We start from the raw sequence: 16,263 nt of genomic DNA, 5'->3' as shown, positions 1-16,263 counted from the left end.
GAAGCAGAGGTGTGATAGTTACTACATATTTCCTAGCATCTATCATTAGAAAATTATATCAAAGCTCTTATGGGCATCTTTGATATTCACATTTGTCTAGAAAATACTGTGAAATCCTCTAAAAAGCTGCTTTTAATATTCCCACTGCTGTTACGGGGAAATCAAATGTAACATAATCATACAGAAAGCGAATCAGAGGTGGAATCAGCATCAACAACTTGTAGGCCCCCCATCATGTGCTCAGACAATTGACATTCGCTTCATCTGAAACTGTCATCACAAGGATCAACCATGCAAACTTCCGAACAAAGCAGCCAGTTACTCCGCCTTTAGTCCCTAAAAGAGACAACAATAGCCTTTCCTTTATAGCATTTTGGTATTAAAAAATACTGTAAGATTAAAATTAAAATTCTCACCGTTTTCTGCCAGGGGAGCCAGAACTTCAAAGATCATCTCTTTTTTATCATGCTCTATTTGTTTCTTGAACAGTTTCACAAGCTCTTCAGCAATGTTTGTGTAGGCAAACTGCTCTTTACTTGACTCTGTGAAGAAAAAAAAAAACAAAACCATATCAAGTAAACAAATCAAAAAGTAGAACTATTTTCTCTCTGTTACCGTGTTTATTCAGTAAGATGATTAATAGTGCTCTTCACAGACAAGAACAATAGACTCGCGCTTGTCACTAAATGAAAAGAAAAATGTCTAATGCTTCTAAACAAATGTACTGACTTAATTATGATTAAGACTGTTAAAAAAATATCTATATTTATGATCAAGGCTGTTGGGGCTGTTTCTGCCCCAGAGAATGTAAAGGTAGCTATAGAAACAGTAACGTTATGAAAATAGATTTTAAGTCTTTGATTACCCTCAGCTTAACAGGAAGAATCACAGATTATATACTGCATTTTTCATGGGAGAGATGAAGAGTCATACTGAAAGCTTTAAAATTTTTACATGGTTTTGCAATGGTGACTTTTCCTTTGAGATCTGTGCATGGCTGTTTCATACTGCACAGATCACACAGGGCAGCTTTGCAGACAGGCTAGCTTGCTACGAGGAGGTTAGCCAGCAGATAATGGTTCTTCACACATCGTGGATTCAACAAAAGCATCTCCTCCTCCATCACCTGCATCTTATTCTTCTTCACTGGCAGTTTTACAGGGGATGCAGATGGTAGGACTGGTGTTCTGCATTCTCCAGTTGCCACCTCCTGAGGACCATCTGTAGTTAAAAAACCTTCCAGCACCTTTGCTACTGCTCTAATGGATCGTTAGGGATTATTTTAACGTAGAATTGACCAAGGACTGGGAACAAGCAGGAACTGCAGACTGACCCAGCCCCTTTTCCATACATCCTATTGTTGTTTTCTCTCTCTATATGTAAGATCGGGTAGCATATTCTAAGTGGATTTTTGACCTTTCCAGTATTTATAAAAGCACAGCTACTACTCTCTATTGGGTTTTTGCCCTGCTTTGACACAGAATAACTTTCATTTAATGTTTCTCAAGGGATCTGTGCATTGCAGTTGTCTTTTCTAAGTGATGAAAGATGACAACCTAACAATAAAACTCCCTGAAGTTATAAGGCAAAAATAAAATATTACAGTTACAATGTGATCGACTAAGCTTTTGCTTAAGGGAGATTAAAGTATTACAAGCTGAATTAATTTTGTGCCAATCTCATAGAACAAGCATTATTTTTCACCACCCAGGAGCAGGAAGGGAAGTGGCTGCCGTTGAGCTTCTTTCTCATGGCTCTTTTTGGTCAGCTGGGCAGTGCTGGCTCTTCCCAAACAGGGAAAGGAAATGGCATTCTCAGCAAAGATACCATTTATTGTATTTAATATCCGTATGGACTTCTAGTAAATGAGTTGTATTACGCTTTCTCCTGTGCAGACAGATAGACACAGTGCCTATCTTGAAGATCTCTGATCTACTCATTTCTTTAGTGCTATTATGATGAGTCTTTCTGTTGTTGTTTTATTATGCAAACTTGCCTCCTGTGAATAAAGGTATTATGTGTGTGATCAGACTAGCGTAGATGAGGACATAATATTCCCTCTGGCCTTGAAAACTATGAACATACGTTGCTTTAAATAATTCCAGGCCTCCAAATAGTACTAACTCAAAGATACATTTTTCACATTTTGAATTGCTGAATGTCCTTTGAAATTCAGGATGATGATCCTAACTGCTATATTATTACGCTCCAGAGTAAATAAGTAAATAAATAAAAAATAAGAGGACTAGAATTCCACAAAATAGGTTAGCAAAAGAACAACACTGATTTAAAACACAGGTGATAAAACGCAGGACCTAATAACCAGCTGGTTAGTTAGAAACACTTAGTTTTCATTTACCAATGAAAATCAATGCAATTGCAAAGGCTCTGGATCAAAGCATGATCACAAACTTCAATTTAAATGAAGTTGTAAGTAAACTTTTTAAAAATACCATCTCTAGCTTGGTACTGTTCGTGATTTATATATGCAAGTATTTAGTCTACTACATGTTAAAAGTCAACACCTAAAAGAATATTGTACAGGCAGATTTACAAACTGTGCCTGTCTCAGTTTCATTCAGTGATTTCCATGAGCCCAATTTAATTCTGATACAATGTTGTGGAGCTGCACCAGGATATATTATTTATATTATTAATAAATAATTCACTGTAAGTAGGAAATACTGCTCAGGAAATGCTGTTGGTGATTTAAAATGTGCCCAGTTGCATTGAAGAACATTAACATAAAACATAAGGTGTACTAAGTACCCAAATAAATTTAAGTTACTGAGGGAAAGAGACAACTATGGGTTTTAGAGATAAGCAGAAATTGCTCGCTTTAAATTTTGAATATACCAGAAGGAATGGAAGAAGCATCAGTGCAAGACTTTTGTTATTCTTAATATTTAACTTTAAGAAAATTGGATGTAAATTTGAGATTAATATTGCGGACTTACCAAGTTCTGCTAAATTGCCAAAAGCAACAAGGCACATCTCTGTCAGAGCTGCATTTTGGCAATGAATACCCAACAATTTCACTAACGTAGGAATAACACCCATATTGATAAGCTGCGACTGCAGGGTATCTACATAAAAAGAAAGTATAACAATGAGTTAGTATTTCTGTGTGTAGTAGTATTCTTTAAATCAAAAAAGCATTTTTCACACAAAGCAACTTCTAGCCTAAGCAGCATTAAAATGGCTGTCTCCTCTACACTAGGATCTGGTCCAGACACAGGATATGGACTCAGAATTCCCCCTTCCCTTGGCAATGGGACACCTTCCCTGAAATATTCCCTCCTGCTCTGGTAGTTAGGTATTGTGAATTATGCAGCTACTGGTCCTTTTGTGGTTCCTAATATATGTTGGGTTTGGTTCTTAGCTGACTGAGACTAGCTGACTGAAATCAAACAAAACTACATCAGTGAAAAACTTATTTATCTAAGAGCGTGGTTCTATATACTGTTATCTCTTAAAGATCAAAACTGGAAAATTAAAAGTAGAATGAATATAAACTGGTACTGAAATAAACATGAAAAGTTTTATAAACACAGGAAGTCACAATGTAGATTATGAGGAGCTTGAGAAAAAAGAAAGTTTAATAAAGACAAAAAAAATGGAAGGTTTAAGAAAAGTCCTTAGAAGCCATTCTGATAATTTCTTGCATAGGATGAAAGTTTATAGTATTTACAAGTAAGAAAGTTATTGCTCCTAGATGTCTGCAAATAGAAAGGTGCTTTGATAGTTAGGCAGAAACATGATTGTTTTAAAGGAGTATTTATAACCATATTTTCTCTTACACATTTTACCTATAACATAGCAAAGAAGAAAAACATTGTTTCACAGTTGAATAGAATGAAGCAGACATGAACACACCAGATGTTAAGTAGTTTTCCTAAGCATCTTTCTTCCTTTATTTCTAAGCACTTTAGCTACGTTTAAATGTTATAGACTCAAAAGATAAGGATCCAAAGCCCAGTGAATTCAAAAGAATTCTATTACTTCATTTAGCTTTGGATCAAGCCCTACAGGGGGAATTATTATTATTATTATTATTTAAGGAATTCATTCTGAGCAGCTGAAATCAGTTGAAGTTTTTAACATCTGTGGAATCAGAGCCATAGAAATTGCAATTTTTATAGGGAGATAAAAATATCTTACAACTGTATCATCTCATGCTCTCAGAAACGTCTTTGCCTTCAAGATTCTGCCGAATGCATTTCAAATTTTCATGTAATTAAAATTATGAAAAGATTTTGGAATGTTTAGTTCATTTATATTTAGTAAAAATGCTTTTTGAATAATCATCAATTTGATGCACTAAATAAGTAAATGTTGCAGTTATTACAGGTTATTGGGAATGAACAGGAATCCTTATGGCTTGATGTCTTTAATAAAACTGTATTACTTACCAGTAACTGAATTTTCCTTTTTTTTGGGGGGTGGGAGGGTGGGCTGGGGGTATTACCTCTTCCACAGATTCATGGTCTTTAGAGAGATTTATGAGAACACCATCTCAGACATCAAAGAGCTGTTGAAGTTGTCAAATTTCAGGTAAGTACAAATTGCACTAGCGCATGCATTGAATGCCATTTTACCTCCAGCAGATGTGTGAGTCACTACAATGCCCTCCTACTTCGTCCCAAACTGAAACATCTACGTCTTAATAGAGAAACTTGGGGGGGGGGGGGCGAGGGGGGGGGGAGCTGGAATGGTTCTTTGGAGAAAATGATTGTGTAGGAGAACTCAAGTTACTGGTAAATAATCTGTTTTTCTCCTTGATTTGTGATTGTCCCCTGCAGACACTTAAAAATGCCGAAGGAAAATTGGTAGTCATGGAGAGTAGGAGAACAAAGACACAAACCACAAATGCCATAGAAAATTATGTGGAAAGAAGTTGTTTTGTTACTAGACTATGCCTTTAGTCACTCTAAAATCACTTCATCCAACTCTAATGGACAAAGAGAGAATCTCTTTGAGTAATCTCTATGGGCTCCACTTGGCAAAGCATTCTGACACCAGAAACACAAACTCTGTACTTCGAGCAGTGCTTTTTTCTGCTGTCTTTCTCTTAACACAATAGATACAAAAAGTCTGGAGGAAAAGATGAGTGGAAAAAGGGAAACTATATCCAACCCTGAAAGAAAAAAAGGAATCTTAAGAGCTAAATGGAAGGATATGTTGTTCAAGAGTGCATTGCTTTAAGGGACTCTAGAAATCCCTAACAGGAAAAAAGGAAGAAGAAAATATACCACGAAAGAGTAATTGCACTGGTTTAAAAGTCAGATGTTGCATCTGACTCCATACCAGAGTTATTTCCCTGGTGTAGGAGTGTACCTGAGCACAGGAATGGCCTAGTGCAGGAATGGGATATAAAGAATCGTCAGCAAGGGAAAATCCAGGCACTGTATCAATGCCTTAGCTGCGGTAAGCAGGATGTATTTTCTCCTCTGACAAAGATAGGACAACCCTGTGAGTCACAAAGCTGCACAGGAGGCAAAACCTTCAAAAATGTAAGGCCGCCAGCAGCTGTTGGCCATAATTAAGCCTGGGCTTCCCATACAAATTCTGAATTTGTTTTTTATATCTGTTGTTATCACCAATAGGAGGCTCTTTCTCTATTAAATGCAAGAGCAAATTCTATTAAAGGGTAAACTTGCAAAAACTGCATTTTCCTGATGAAATATTTTCTTTCACATTGCTTAAAGAAAAAAAAAAAAAAAAAAAAAAAAGGAAAGTGATGCTAGGGGGAAATTGTAGACATCTTTAACAAAGATTCTCTCATCTGAATTTTGCCCCTATGTGATGCCCTGAGGTAAATGAGTTTAGCATGAAGTTTGGGGAGAAAAGCAATAGGCTTCTCACTGGTATGGAGACCTGCAGCACCTTTTAGTTTGGAAAAATGAAAAACATTGGAATGGTTCAGCCTGCAGAACAGGGACCAGCAGCAGCTCTCAGGCTCTCCTGTGAAAGAGCACGGCCTGGGTAACCTGGAATAACTGCGTAATGTCAACCCTTCACTGCATGAAGTGCTAGGGCCCTATTAGAGCAGGAGACAGTCACAGGGGAAATATGAATCCATCCTACAAGAAGTTGCCTGATGCAGGGCTAAATGAAACCACGAGGCCCGGCAACATCATGTCCCAGGATGAAACAACATTCCTACCAGCTTCCTAAGCAGAACTTGGTGCATAGTGAATGGGAAGCATGAAAAACCGAATGCCTCTTCTGAATTTCTGACTTAAAACTAGAAAAGAAACTCTCAAATTTTACGCTGCTATCAAATGTTGCGCTAGTTAGACGCCTCCGTGTTCTCTCGGGGCTGAAAAGCACTGATAGTGATGCTGCACAGATGCATATACAGGTAGATAAAAGGCAATCAATACATGCGCCAGCACAAATAATTACCTACCTAAAACTTGAATTTCAATGGCTCCATGTCCTTCGGTGACACACATGGAAACTCCAAAGAGTAAGATCTGAGGAGAATATCCCAAATTGAGAACTTTATTGGGGGCATTTGAATTCAAAATGCTGATTTAGGCTGTTTGATTTTGGACAGAATTTCAGAAAACAGCTAGTCATTTTGTGTTTTATCAGTAACAGTGATTATATCACTAATGTTTTCTACAAATTGGTGACATAAATTCATACCCTAAAAAAAAAAAAAACAAAAACACAACTGCTTGTGACCCCCACATCTATGTTAAATCATCATATAACATACCTCACTATCGTTAAGAAAAAACAAACATACTTTTTATCTGCTTTTACATGCTTTATGTTACTTTGCATTTAAGTATATTTAGGACTTGAAAGCATGCTAAACATTTTTAGCTGTGATGTAAATGAAACAAAAACCACGGCAAGCATGAAAATTAGCAAAGGTAAGTCTTAGAAGGAAACGTTGAAATACTGCTATTAGACCATGATCATGGTACCATAAATCTCCCTTTCAGTCCTTGTGTAGCTTCTGTAGATGGTAAACAATGCAAGACAGTCCCCAACACTCATTCCAGTCACTAAGAGTTTTGTGAGAATAAGAAAAGCTTGGCAGTTGTATGATTTAACATCGTAATTTTGCATTTTACAAAGGCACTGAATGAAAAAGACAACTTTGACAGACTAAAGTTTAATATGAAATGAGATGAGAAAGTAATCTATAAACAGACTTTCTTTATATATTCATACGTAAATACATATACATGCATACTGTGTCCAGTTGACTTCTGATCTACAACTTGACTACCTAAGAATCCAATTGACCTAGTTCTTCCATCCATTTAAAAATGCTTTTGTGATTTGTTTTGTAAGTCTCAAGAGAGACAATTAGCTACCTTATAGACTGATCCCATTAACTTGCAAATAGTCTTAGGTCACAGGATTATGAGATCTGCAGAATAACTACTCATGTCACTAGCTCTTTTACGTGACTATTTGCATGTGATTATTAGTTTTATTAATTATTAGTTTTTCACTCTTTATCCAAGCCTGCTTTGTCCCTTGCTTTTCAGCAGATTCGTAGCTACATAGAGACTGTACGTACCAATATGTCTTCAGAATGGGAGAAGTATAACAACACACTGATCACATCAAAGGGTGCCAAAACAGCTGTTTTAAAGCACAGTTGCTCTGTTCCCTACAGAAAGTTTGCATGGCTTGACAAAGAAATAGTTGCTACAGGCTTTTGTCAAGACTTGCTTCTTTACAGAAATTATGCCACGAGCAAAGACGTTCACAAACATGCTTGTCTCATTCCTAGCCGTACCTGCAACTTGGCATTTTATGAACTAATAATGGAAAGCAGGGATGAGCTATTTGAGTCTGACTGAAAACAGGCATTAAAATACGATTAAGACAGACAGGGTCAAGATAATCCTAGACTGAAGACAAAGGGATGCATCCCATAAAACATCCCTCTGATTTCTAGCAATGCAATTAAAAATAAACACTTTTTTTTTTTTTTTTTTTTAAAGCTTAAAAGAACAGGAAGAGATGCTAAAGCCAAGTTTGTTCTGTTAACATTGTAGCACCTAATGAAATGATAAGATACCAGGGAAGCAAAAGGATTGAGAGACAGCAGGCAAAAATAATTCCAGAACATGAGCAGATGGCACAAGAACCTTACAAAGGAAATCTCAGTTTTAAAGCTTAGACAACAACGTTATGAATGGAGTTACAATTGCAAGCTGAGCGTCCAGAACTAGCACAAGATACAGGAATGCTAATTTGCTCTGGTTAGGAAAAGAAAATATTACCTGTAGCTGCGCTTTAGTTGCCATTTTTGTAAAATTCATGTGTGGTAAATGCCCTGTGCTAATTCAAAAACACGAAGCACTCTAGAATGAGTCTCTAATGTTTAAAAAAAAATAAAAATAAAAATAAAAAGGTAGTTTATAGCTATTAAAAATAAAGTAGTCACTACTTGAAAAAGAGGGCAATTAGTAGACTGAGAATAGTGAGCTGTTTAGAATCAAATAAACAATTTATATGCCCTTTGCTCATAAAATGCTAAGAATTAGAAAATATTAGGGTGTTCACAGATAATTAAACACAACTAAACCAAATACACTGTAATCATCCTTATGGGGATAGCTAGTGCAACTTGAAAGAGTGTGAGTCATTAAAAGTGGTAAAGGAATCTTCAAAGTCCCCACCTGCAACTTTGTTTCATAGCATGCTAAGCAGGGAAAGATTAGAGAAACAATAAAACAGAAGGTAGAAGTGCTATTTCAAAGACTGAAACACTTCCTTCTCATGCTTCCAGTATTCTTTTTTATTTTTGCCCAATTTGTTTCCATAACTACAGGCAAAGCAATCTGGGGCTCTAGGATGGAATCTCATACTTCTCATCTCTCAGTAAAACCAATACAGTGTTTATCTTCTTCGTAAGTAATGTGGGATTGAGTTTTTGCATGTAAATCCTGAAAATAGTATTTGTTAATCTGTGCATACAATTCACTGTCAGGGCAACCTGAGTTTGCTTCTTTAACAGGTCAGGAGAGAACTGCATTTACTCAGCATATGATCCACCTGATGCTGCAATACGTGGAAGTAAGCACTTTTCTCAGGCTTACATTTGACACAGACTGTCGTACTGAACACATAATATGGTTTGCAGGTAGTATTTTCAGAGCAGTTCACAACCGTGCTACAGCTGTACCTATGGCTCTTAAAACAATTCTGGCAAGGCAGGCCAACTACCTGTCTCACCACGCACATGCTCCTGAGTTTTCTTCTTAAAACTCTATCTTTTTGCTTGTTTGTTTGTTTAATTCAGACTTTAATTCAGTGGTTGCCACAGCTGGAGGGCAGACTCACTGGCCACAGCAGAACTACAGGACCAGAGAATATACAGCATAGCCATGGGTGCTGGGTGCCTACAGAAAGGTCCTTTACAGAGACCACCAGGTACATGGACCGAAAGTGAGGATTTGGAAAGTCCCCAGCACTCCTCCCTGACGTGGTGGTGGGACAGAGCAGTGGTCTGCAGCCAAAATCAGGAGCTGGGATTGTTTCTCACTTCTGACACCACTTCAGTAGATCCTGCGAGCATTGCATCAGTTTGTTAGTTCGTGTGAGGTGAGAAGATGTCATTTAGCAGAGTAGAGAGCAGCTAGTGAATCCTCCTAGTTGACACTGATCTATATAACTGCTTTATTGATTGCATCAGAATAAGCTATCTTACTAGATGGGATAAGTCATTTACTCAATGTTCTTAACAGTTCAACTGTTATCTTGGAGATTTATCTTTAGTTTATCTAGGGAAGATTTGCTAGGAGCTTGGCCACTGAAGCAAAATTGATGCAGTATCTCTATACAGCTCTTTGGGACTGGTCTGTCTTGTGCTACCAAATATAGTGGATGCTTATTAGTCTTAATGCAGAGGATTGTGGCAGTTTATAGGTGAGAAAATCTATTTGCTCCAAAAAAAATTAACAAATAAAGAAAATATGGAGTTAATTCTATAAAATTCAGAAAAAAATGTGACACACAGACATCAAGCAAAAAAGTTCCTGAAAACCATATGAAATAAAGGAGCTAGGAAGTTGTTATTTGGTGAAGAAGGCAGAAGTACTGTAAACAAGTATTCCTGGATAGTACTAGGAAAAGAGGAGAGAAAAAGAATGCAAGAACAAGAGAAAGAAATGAGACATATACAGCAGTGATATTTGGAGGCAGAAAAGTAACACTAGGAGCTGAGAGCTCTGGAGAGATGGCGCAGCAAACACACAAGGAAAAGCTATACCAGAAGAGATGGTAAAGTAGTTTAAAAATTTATAAAGGTCAAAAAAAAATTAAACCTAAGGACCTTCCTCAAAAGCAGAAGAGTTTGGAAGACACAGGTTTGGGAAGTGATCACAGGATTTACCACAGGAACTGATAAATTACAATGGTAAGTAGCTAATACAGAAGCTATTTCTTCCTAAGATAAAAGACTACAAATTAGGAAATGGGCATGATCGAAGAAACAATGTGATTAGCTAACTACATTTGCAATCTGTGCCATTTCAAGCTGGGAGAACAGCCTCTATTCAGCTTTCTACATTTCTCCCCATTTTCTCAGAAATTCCAATTTAGAAAAACCTGAAACTATGTGAATGCTATAAAATGTGCCTTGGCATATTACCACACTTGCATGCAGAAGCAAGCTAGGTACTAAAATAGCAGTACATTTGTACAAGTACTGTAGGCCAGTGTTTTCTTAGCCTCGGTGGTCAAGGATTTCTCACTTAAGCTACCGTCTCGCATTTTTGTCCCAGGCCCTAAACACCTCCACTTAATGTGATAAAGAACATCCGCTTATAGTTTGTAGGCACAGAACACTGTTGGACATAAACATAAATTATTCCCCATTTATATTAGATGAAAGTAACATGGTTTTGTATACATTTCTCATGGAGAAAAATGAACTGTTTAGCGTATTTACCCCAAATTTCAACAAAAGAATGCCTGGGACAAATCAGTATTATAGTGTCACTTGATACTAAATGAAAAAGAGGACTTAATGTAACCATCTAGTTTACTTCTACAAATCTGTATTGCTTTCAGACACAAGTAAATTCTAAATGTTGACTTTAAATCTTTATGTGATTTGCTATATGGATTTGCCTCAGGAAGACAGTATTTTTGGAACATGACTATACTGAAATGGAAAATTGTATATGTGAATGGAGTTACTTGATCTTTTTAAATAACTTAGTGTTAGTTTCCACAACATAAACCTACAGTTTAACGTTTATCTTTTTTTTTCCCCCTCTTTTGATGGGGTTTTTCTCCTGGTAGACATAAAGCAAGTTTTTGGTGTTGTTTACCATTCTCATTGCTATAGTTCATCAGCATGCCACAAAAGACAGTCAAGAGCTTCTCACTGGCTGGATCTGTCTTATTGCACAGTGACCTTATATGGTCTACTACAATATGTGCACCACCTGCATGGTCAACTGCGTTCCTGCCCTCATCTGTAAAACAAAGAGTTACATTAAAAAAAAATGAAACCAAAACCCACCATAGAGTCCCAAACATGACAGTAATTATACAAAGCAAGTTCTTTAAACAGTGAAATAATTTCTCCAGTGCTGTCGAATTCATCTGTAGAGATGCTCAAGGGCCAGCTTTTAGTGCAACAGAGCTAGGAAAGTGAAAACATCTACAACAAAATGGATTAACCACTTGGCACTAATACCTTTGTAAAGGAATTTAGTTTGAGGCAGAGCCCCTGAAGCTGATAAATAATATTCTGATTCACATTGGATTAGGAAGAGGAAGGCACTGAGCATTTTGCAATGCCTAGTCCATACATCCTTATGGCTTTGTGGGTCAGGTAAATTGCTCTTACTGTTATGCAGATTGAGAAATCAAAATATAGAGAATATTTGGGAGTACACCATGAGCAATGGGAAATGGGGAAAAAAATGGACAAAGCAGACCAGAGGTACTAGTTCTCAGTGACAAACTGTGTTCATGCACTCAGTCTGCCACACAGAATGTTCTTTGTACTTCCATACCTGGAATTTAATACCATGATCAGATTCTTTTTGTACGGCTAAAAGAAAAATTCACTTTGCATCAGCAACAGACTACAGTGTTCTGAGGTTTCATAAATAACACACCATAATCTCTGTATGGAACTCTGTACAACAAATCCAATTTGATTTATCAGTGTATGAATAAAGGAAAAATTGGCCTTTATTACAGTAATCAACAATACCGCTTCCTTTCCCAGCAGGCAGTCAGCAATAGACAACAGTCAATAACCTTAATTGCACGGCTTCCAAAAGGAGAGCTTTCCAAGTGAGTTACAATTGGAACCAACTCAAAAATCTGGATGAAAACAAGATCTTAAGCGGAAAAAAAAATATCACTAAAGGCAAAGTTAGAGGGGAAAAAAAAAAAAAAAACCAACAACAAAAACCAACACCCTCCCCTCCATTTCTTAACGGCCCAACAACAGATCTTTTTCCTTTGGTATTCAGCACTCTTATCATACTCTTCTCTCCCCATCATGCTTGGGGGTTGAGATACTGAGGTTTCCTAATTCTACAACACGTTCAGTATGAAAACCAAGGTTACCCTCATTTATGATACAATCTTCCCCTAAGAAGCATTCCAGAGCTCTGTAATTTTCTGTAATATACCTCTTATACCCCTTGAGTTAGGGAGAGAGAGATAACTATAGTGTGTATAAAGGGGTATATGCGGGGACTTCAGATAATTTGCTGAGTGGAGTTGGAAGGGAAATTCTTGGTGGATCTTAACTATTATATTACCACAGTCACAAGCATTTTGCTGAATAACCATGAAATTAGACATGCAGAAGAGGCAAAATGTCATTGCCATGACTGTCTCCACCTCTGACCTGCTCAGGACATTAGAGGAATGTGATTCACTCCAGGTATGTATATTTCAGTTTGAGAAATTAGACACTGGAATCTATGGCCAAACAAATTGGAACTTCGATCTTTAAGGTCCCTTCCAACCCAAGCTGTTCTATGATTCTATTAAATTCAAGGTAAGAACTTCTGTGTCAAGGATGGAGTGTGGAAAAAGGAGAAACATGAAAAAAAACACCTCTCTCATCCTTGATGCAGTGATAAACTTAGGCATAATGCTAAAATGAAAATGAAATAAAACTCTACAGCATAATATAGTAAGACAATACAGTCATTCAGATTAAGCACTTATGTTTATCAAATCAATAGAGAAAAAATAAACTTTCCTTTAATACTCCAGCATACCGTTTTATGTTTCTTTATGTAGAACTTTTTTTTTGATTATGAGAGTTCTGCAATTACACAATTTTGTATTTGACTCACTTCTTTTGTGAGTCAAAACAAAAGAGAATCAGCGATTCTGGATTAAATAGACCAAACATCATTCTCTTATTATTATAATGGAATTAAAGTCAACAAACTAAAACCATGATAAAATTAAGCTTGAGATAAGAATCAGGTGTTGAGCTAGTTTCCATGTCTCGGTATGGAACTGCATATAAAATATGTAAACAACAAATAATGCAAAGGGTTTGGAAACAAAGGTTATAAATAAATAAATAAATAAATAAATAAAAACACACAAAAAAAGAACAGTTACAAGCCAAGTTCCTTACCTGGGTGGAATTTGGCACAACTCCACTGAAAATAACTGTGTGGTAATACCTTAGAACAACTGAAGATCTGAACTCACACATCCTTCTACTTCCATTCTCTCTCTGGTTTGTCAAAGAAGGTGTAGATCAAGAACTGCTATGTTTTAAGTACGTGGTACTCTCTCACTTCTGGCGTACGATAACACTCTTACTGACAAAATATCTTTATTAGGTAGATAATCAGCTTCTACTGTACCAACAGCAAAACTAGGGAGGAAAGATTCAGCAACAAATCTCACTCCAAGAAACAGTCTGTTTGTATAGAGTACTCAAAAAGTAGGACAAAATGAACTTCAGGATTCCTCCCAGGTAGGTGGCAGGATGTAAGTGCCAGTCTTTGACAGGACTGCATAAGCTGACAGATTAAAGTAGGAGAGAGACCTTACTTGAGTTTGTTGCTGTACCTCTTTCCCATGTTAGAGCTCACCCTGTGTAGTTGCTTTTTTGCCCAAGGCAGCTGGGTGAAGAGCAGACCTGGGCTGGCACTATAATTAGGATCTCCTGGTGCTGCCTTCATGTGCCCGAGAGGATTAACTCAGCTCGTTAGTGCAGGGCCCCAGAGAATCCTGCACCAGGTGTAGGAGGAAGGTTCTGAAGGTCCTGACCACCCACTCCACGCTCAGGCTACAACACCCCATTGCATCCCCAAGCAAAAAGTGTATTTCTGACTCAGAGTGCTACGTGCACTTATTACGGACTCGCTTCTCCCTGCTCTGTCGCTAAGAAACAGATTTTGCACACAAGAATACTCACCGGGTTCCAAATCATTTACAGTCAAAACAAGACCACAGCATGTGGCTGTGTCTTGTTCTCAGTCCAACTATTACCTTGCAGTTCAGCAGCTCTATGAACTCCCACACTTAAAGTGCTTCCAGCCTCCCAGAAGCTGTGTTGAAGTTTTTTTTTTCCTGTGACCTTTTAAAATAAACATTTGCTATTCCTATGAGATCAACGTTTGAACAGTTAATAAGCATTCACATTTCTGCTTAAAAATGTTTCTCTACAGCTCACAAAGGGCAATGTTGTTGTATTATTTTTTCTAAGTACGCATGATGCCATTTAAAGATGCCAGAATGACAACAAGCCGGGAGACCAGAGGGATGTTTTTTCCTACAAAAAAATGTATAGTGAGATTTATTATTGAGTAAGTTATTATTTCCCCAATGTTATTTAGTCCAACCCTATCTCTAAGAATTAATAGTCTTTTTTTTTTCCCATCCTTAGTTGCTCAGTTTTATGCAAAAATGGGTTTTAGTATGATTATCAAATGACTGTGACCGCTCACATGCACACTCTTGTCAAATTTTGCCACAGCCCAGTCACAAGTGATCTAAGGGATGCCCCAGCCAAAGAGCAAATTATTTTTAATGTGTGACTAGGGGATCTTTAAAACTCAGCCACGAGGGCAGGAGAAAGTGTCTTGCCCACCTGTTCCTCTTGAATATCACCCGGGAAGATGTGGCAGCCTAAAGCCTATTTCTCTAATGAATCTCAACCTTTCCTCACTGGTGTTTGGTTTCTTCAGGACCCATGCTTGGCTCTTCTCCAGGCTGGGACTGTTTGTCAGTGGGGTACCTGATATAAATTAGGGCCTATAGGAGTTCTCCCTTTATTTACTGCAAAAAAAAACCAACAAACTTTTCCAAGGTGAGAGGAGCTGGTGCAGCCATTTCTTCAGTCTGATCATGTCTTTGTTTGCACACTGCAAAGTATGTTTATCTTCTGTGCCCACCCTCTGCTCATGTGATTTGTCTGTTCTTCATTCAAGTATATGTTTTTGCTCCAAGAATGAAAGACCCTTAAGAAAAATATAAAGAGATGTCGCCATACAGATACGGTATGATCGATACGCGTAACTAAAATAATACGTTATGTTAGAAATTGTTTTCCTATGCATTACCATGCTTTCAGGTATCTGACAGAGCTGCAGCAATTCAGATGCAGTTTGAGAGTCTGAACTTGTACTCCCAGAACTCTTAATGTCATGAATTTTGAATAGCTTCAATTTGCTTTTCCCAAGATGTGTTTGCATCATTTTCCCTTGATCTTTCTTCCCTGGTTTACTAAACCTTAAAACTAACTACTGGATACTAAAAGATAACAGGAAAAAAAAAAACAAACAACACACCATAAACAAACCTACAGCTTAAAACATGAAAACATGTAAACCATGAGCTATATACAGCTAATGAGTTATTTCTAAAATACACACATCGGTACTTTGATGTTTGTCACTACTCTGAGGCAATTACTTCTGTAAACACAGTGACATCAGGCAAAGGCCTCTGCCATAATACAGACAGATATCAGAAAATATTTTTGCAAGTAGCTCATCTAAATGCTCTTTTATCTAAACCCTAAATAGCTTGCTGCTTTTGTATTGGCCTATTTTAATATTAAATTTATTAAATTAAGTAAAAGCACAGAAAATTATGTTCGGTGTCGTTATGTACTGAAAGGCTGTGTGAAAGCTTGTTCATTTTTTTCCTCATAAAATAAGGTAAGATATGAATACTCCATATTACCTTTGCCTCTTACACCTTTACATCATGAATGACCACAGTGCCATTACTTTCCAAACAGTTATTTCCCAAATCTTTGTTACCATATCTCCA

The 16,263-nt window shown here is 37.2% G+C and overlaps 1 protein-coding gene across 7 annotated transcripts in view; it reads right to left on the bottom strand.

Moving 5' to 3' along the window:
- Positions 1 to 16,263, bottom strand: part of RAP1GDS1 (Rap1 GTPase-GDP dissociation stimulator 1) — a 95,713-nt gene that overhangs the window by 14,890 nt on the left and 64,560 nt on the right. For 3 of the 7 annotated variants that reach the window (XM_084519386.1, XM_084519385.1, XM_084519389.1), the window contains 3 exons: positions 11,316 to 11,462; positions 2,958 to 3,086; positions 417 to 542 (listed from right to left, as the gene is read on the bottom strand). In XM_084519386.1, coding sequence (XP_084375512.1) covers positions 417 to 542; positions 2,958 to 3,086; positions 11,316 to 11,462 — 402 coding nt within the window. Of the gene's footprint in view, positions 1 to 416; positions 543 to 2,957; positions 3,087 to 6,412; positions 6,480 to 11,315; positions 11,463 to 13,609; positions 15,666 to 16,263 lie in introns of those variants that run through there. The other 4 variants (XM_084519388.1, XM_084519390.1, XM_084519387.1 and 1 more) reach the window with 2 other exon arrangements.

This window comes from Aythya ferina (genome assembly GCF_964211825.1).
Source record: "Aythya ferina genome assembly, chromosome: 4".
In the NCBI taxonomy this organism is placed as follows: Eukaryota; Metazoa; Chordata; class Aves; order Anseriformes; family Anatidae; genus Aythya; species Aythya ferina.
The sequence above is the reverse complement of the archived record's forward strand: the minus strand, read 5'-3'. Positions and strand labels throughout refer to the sequence as shown.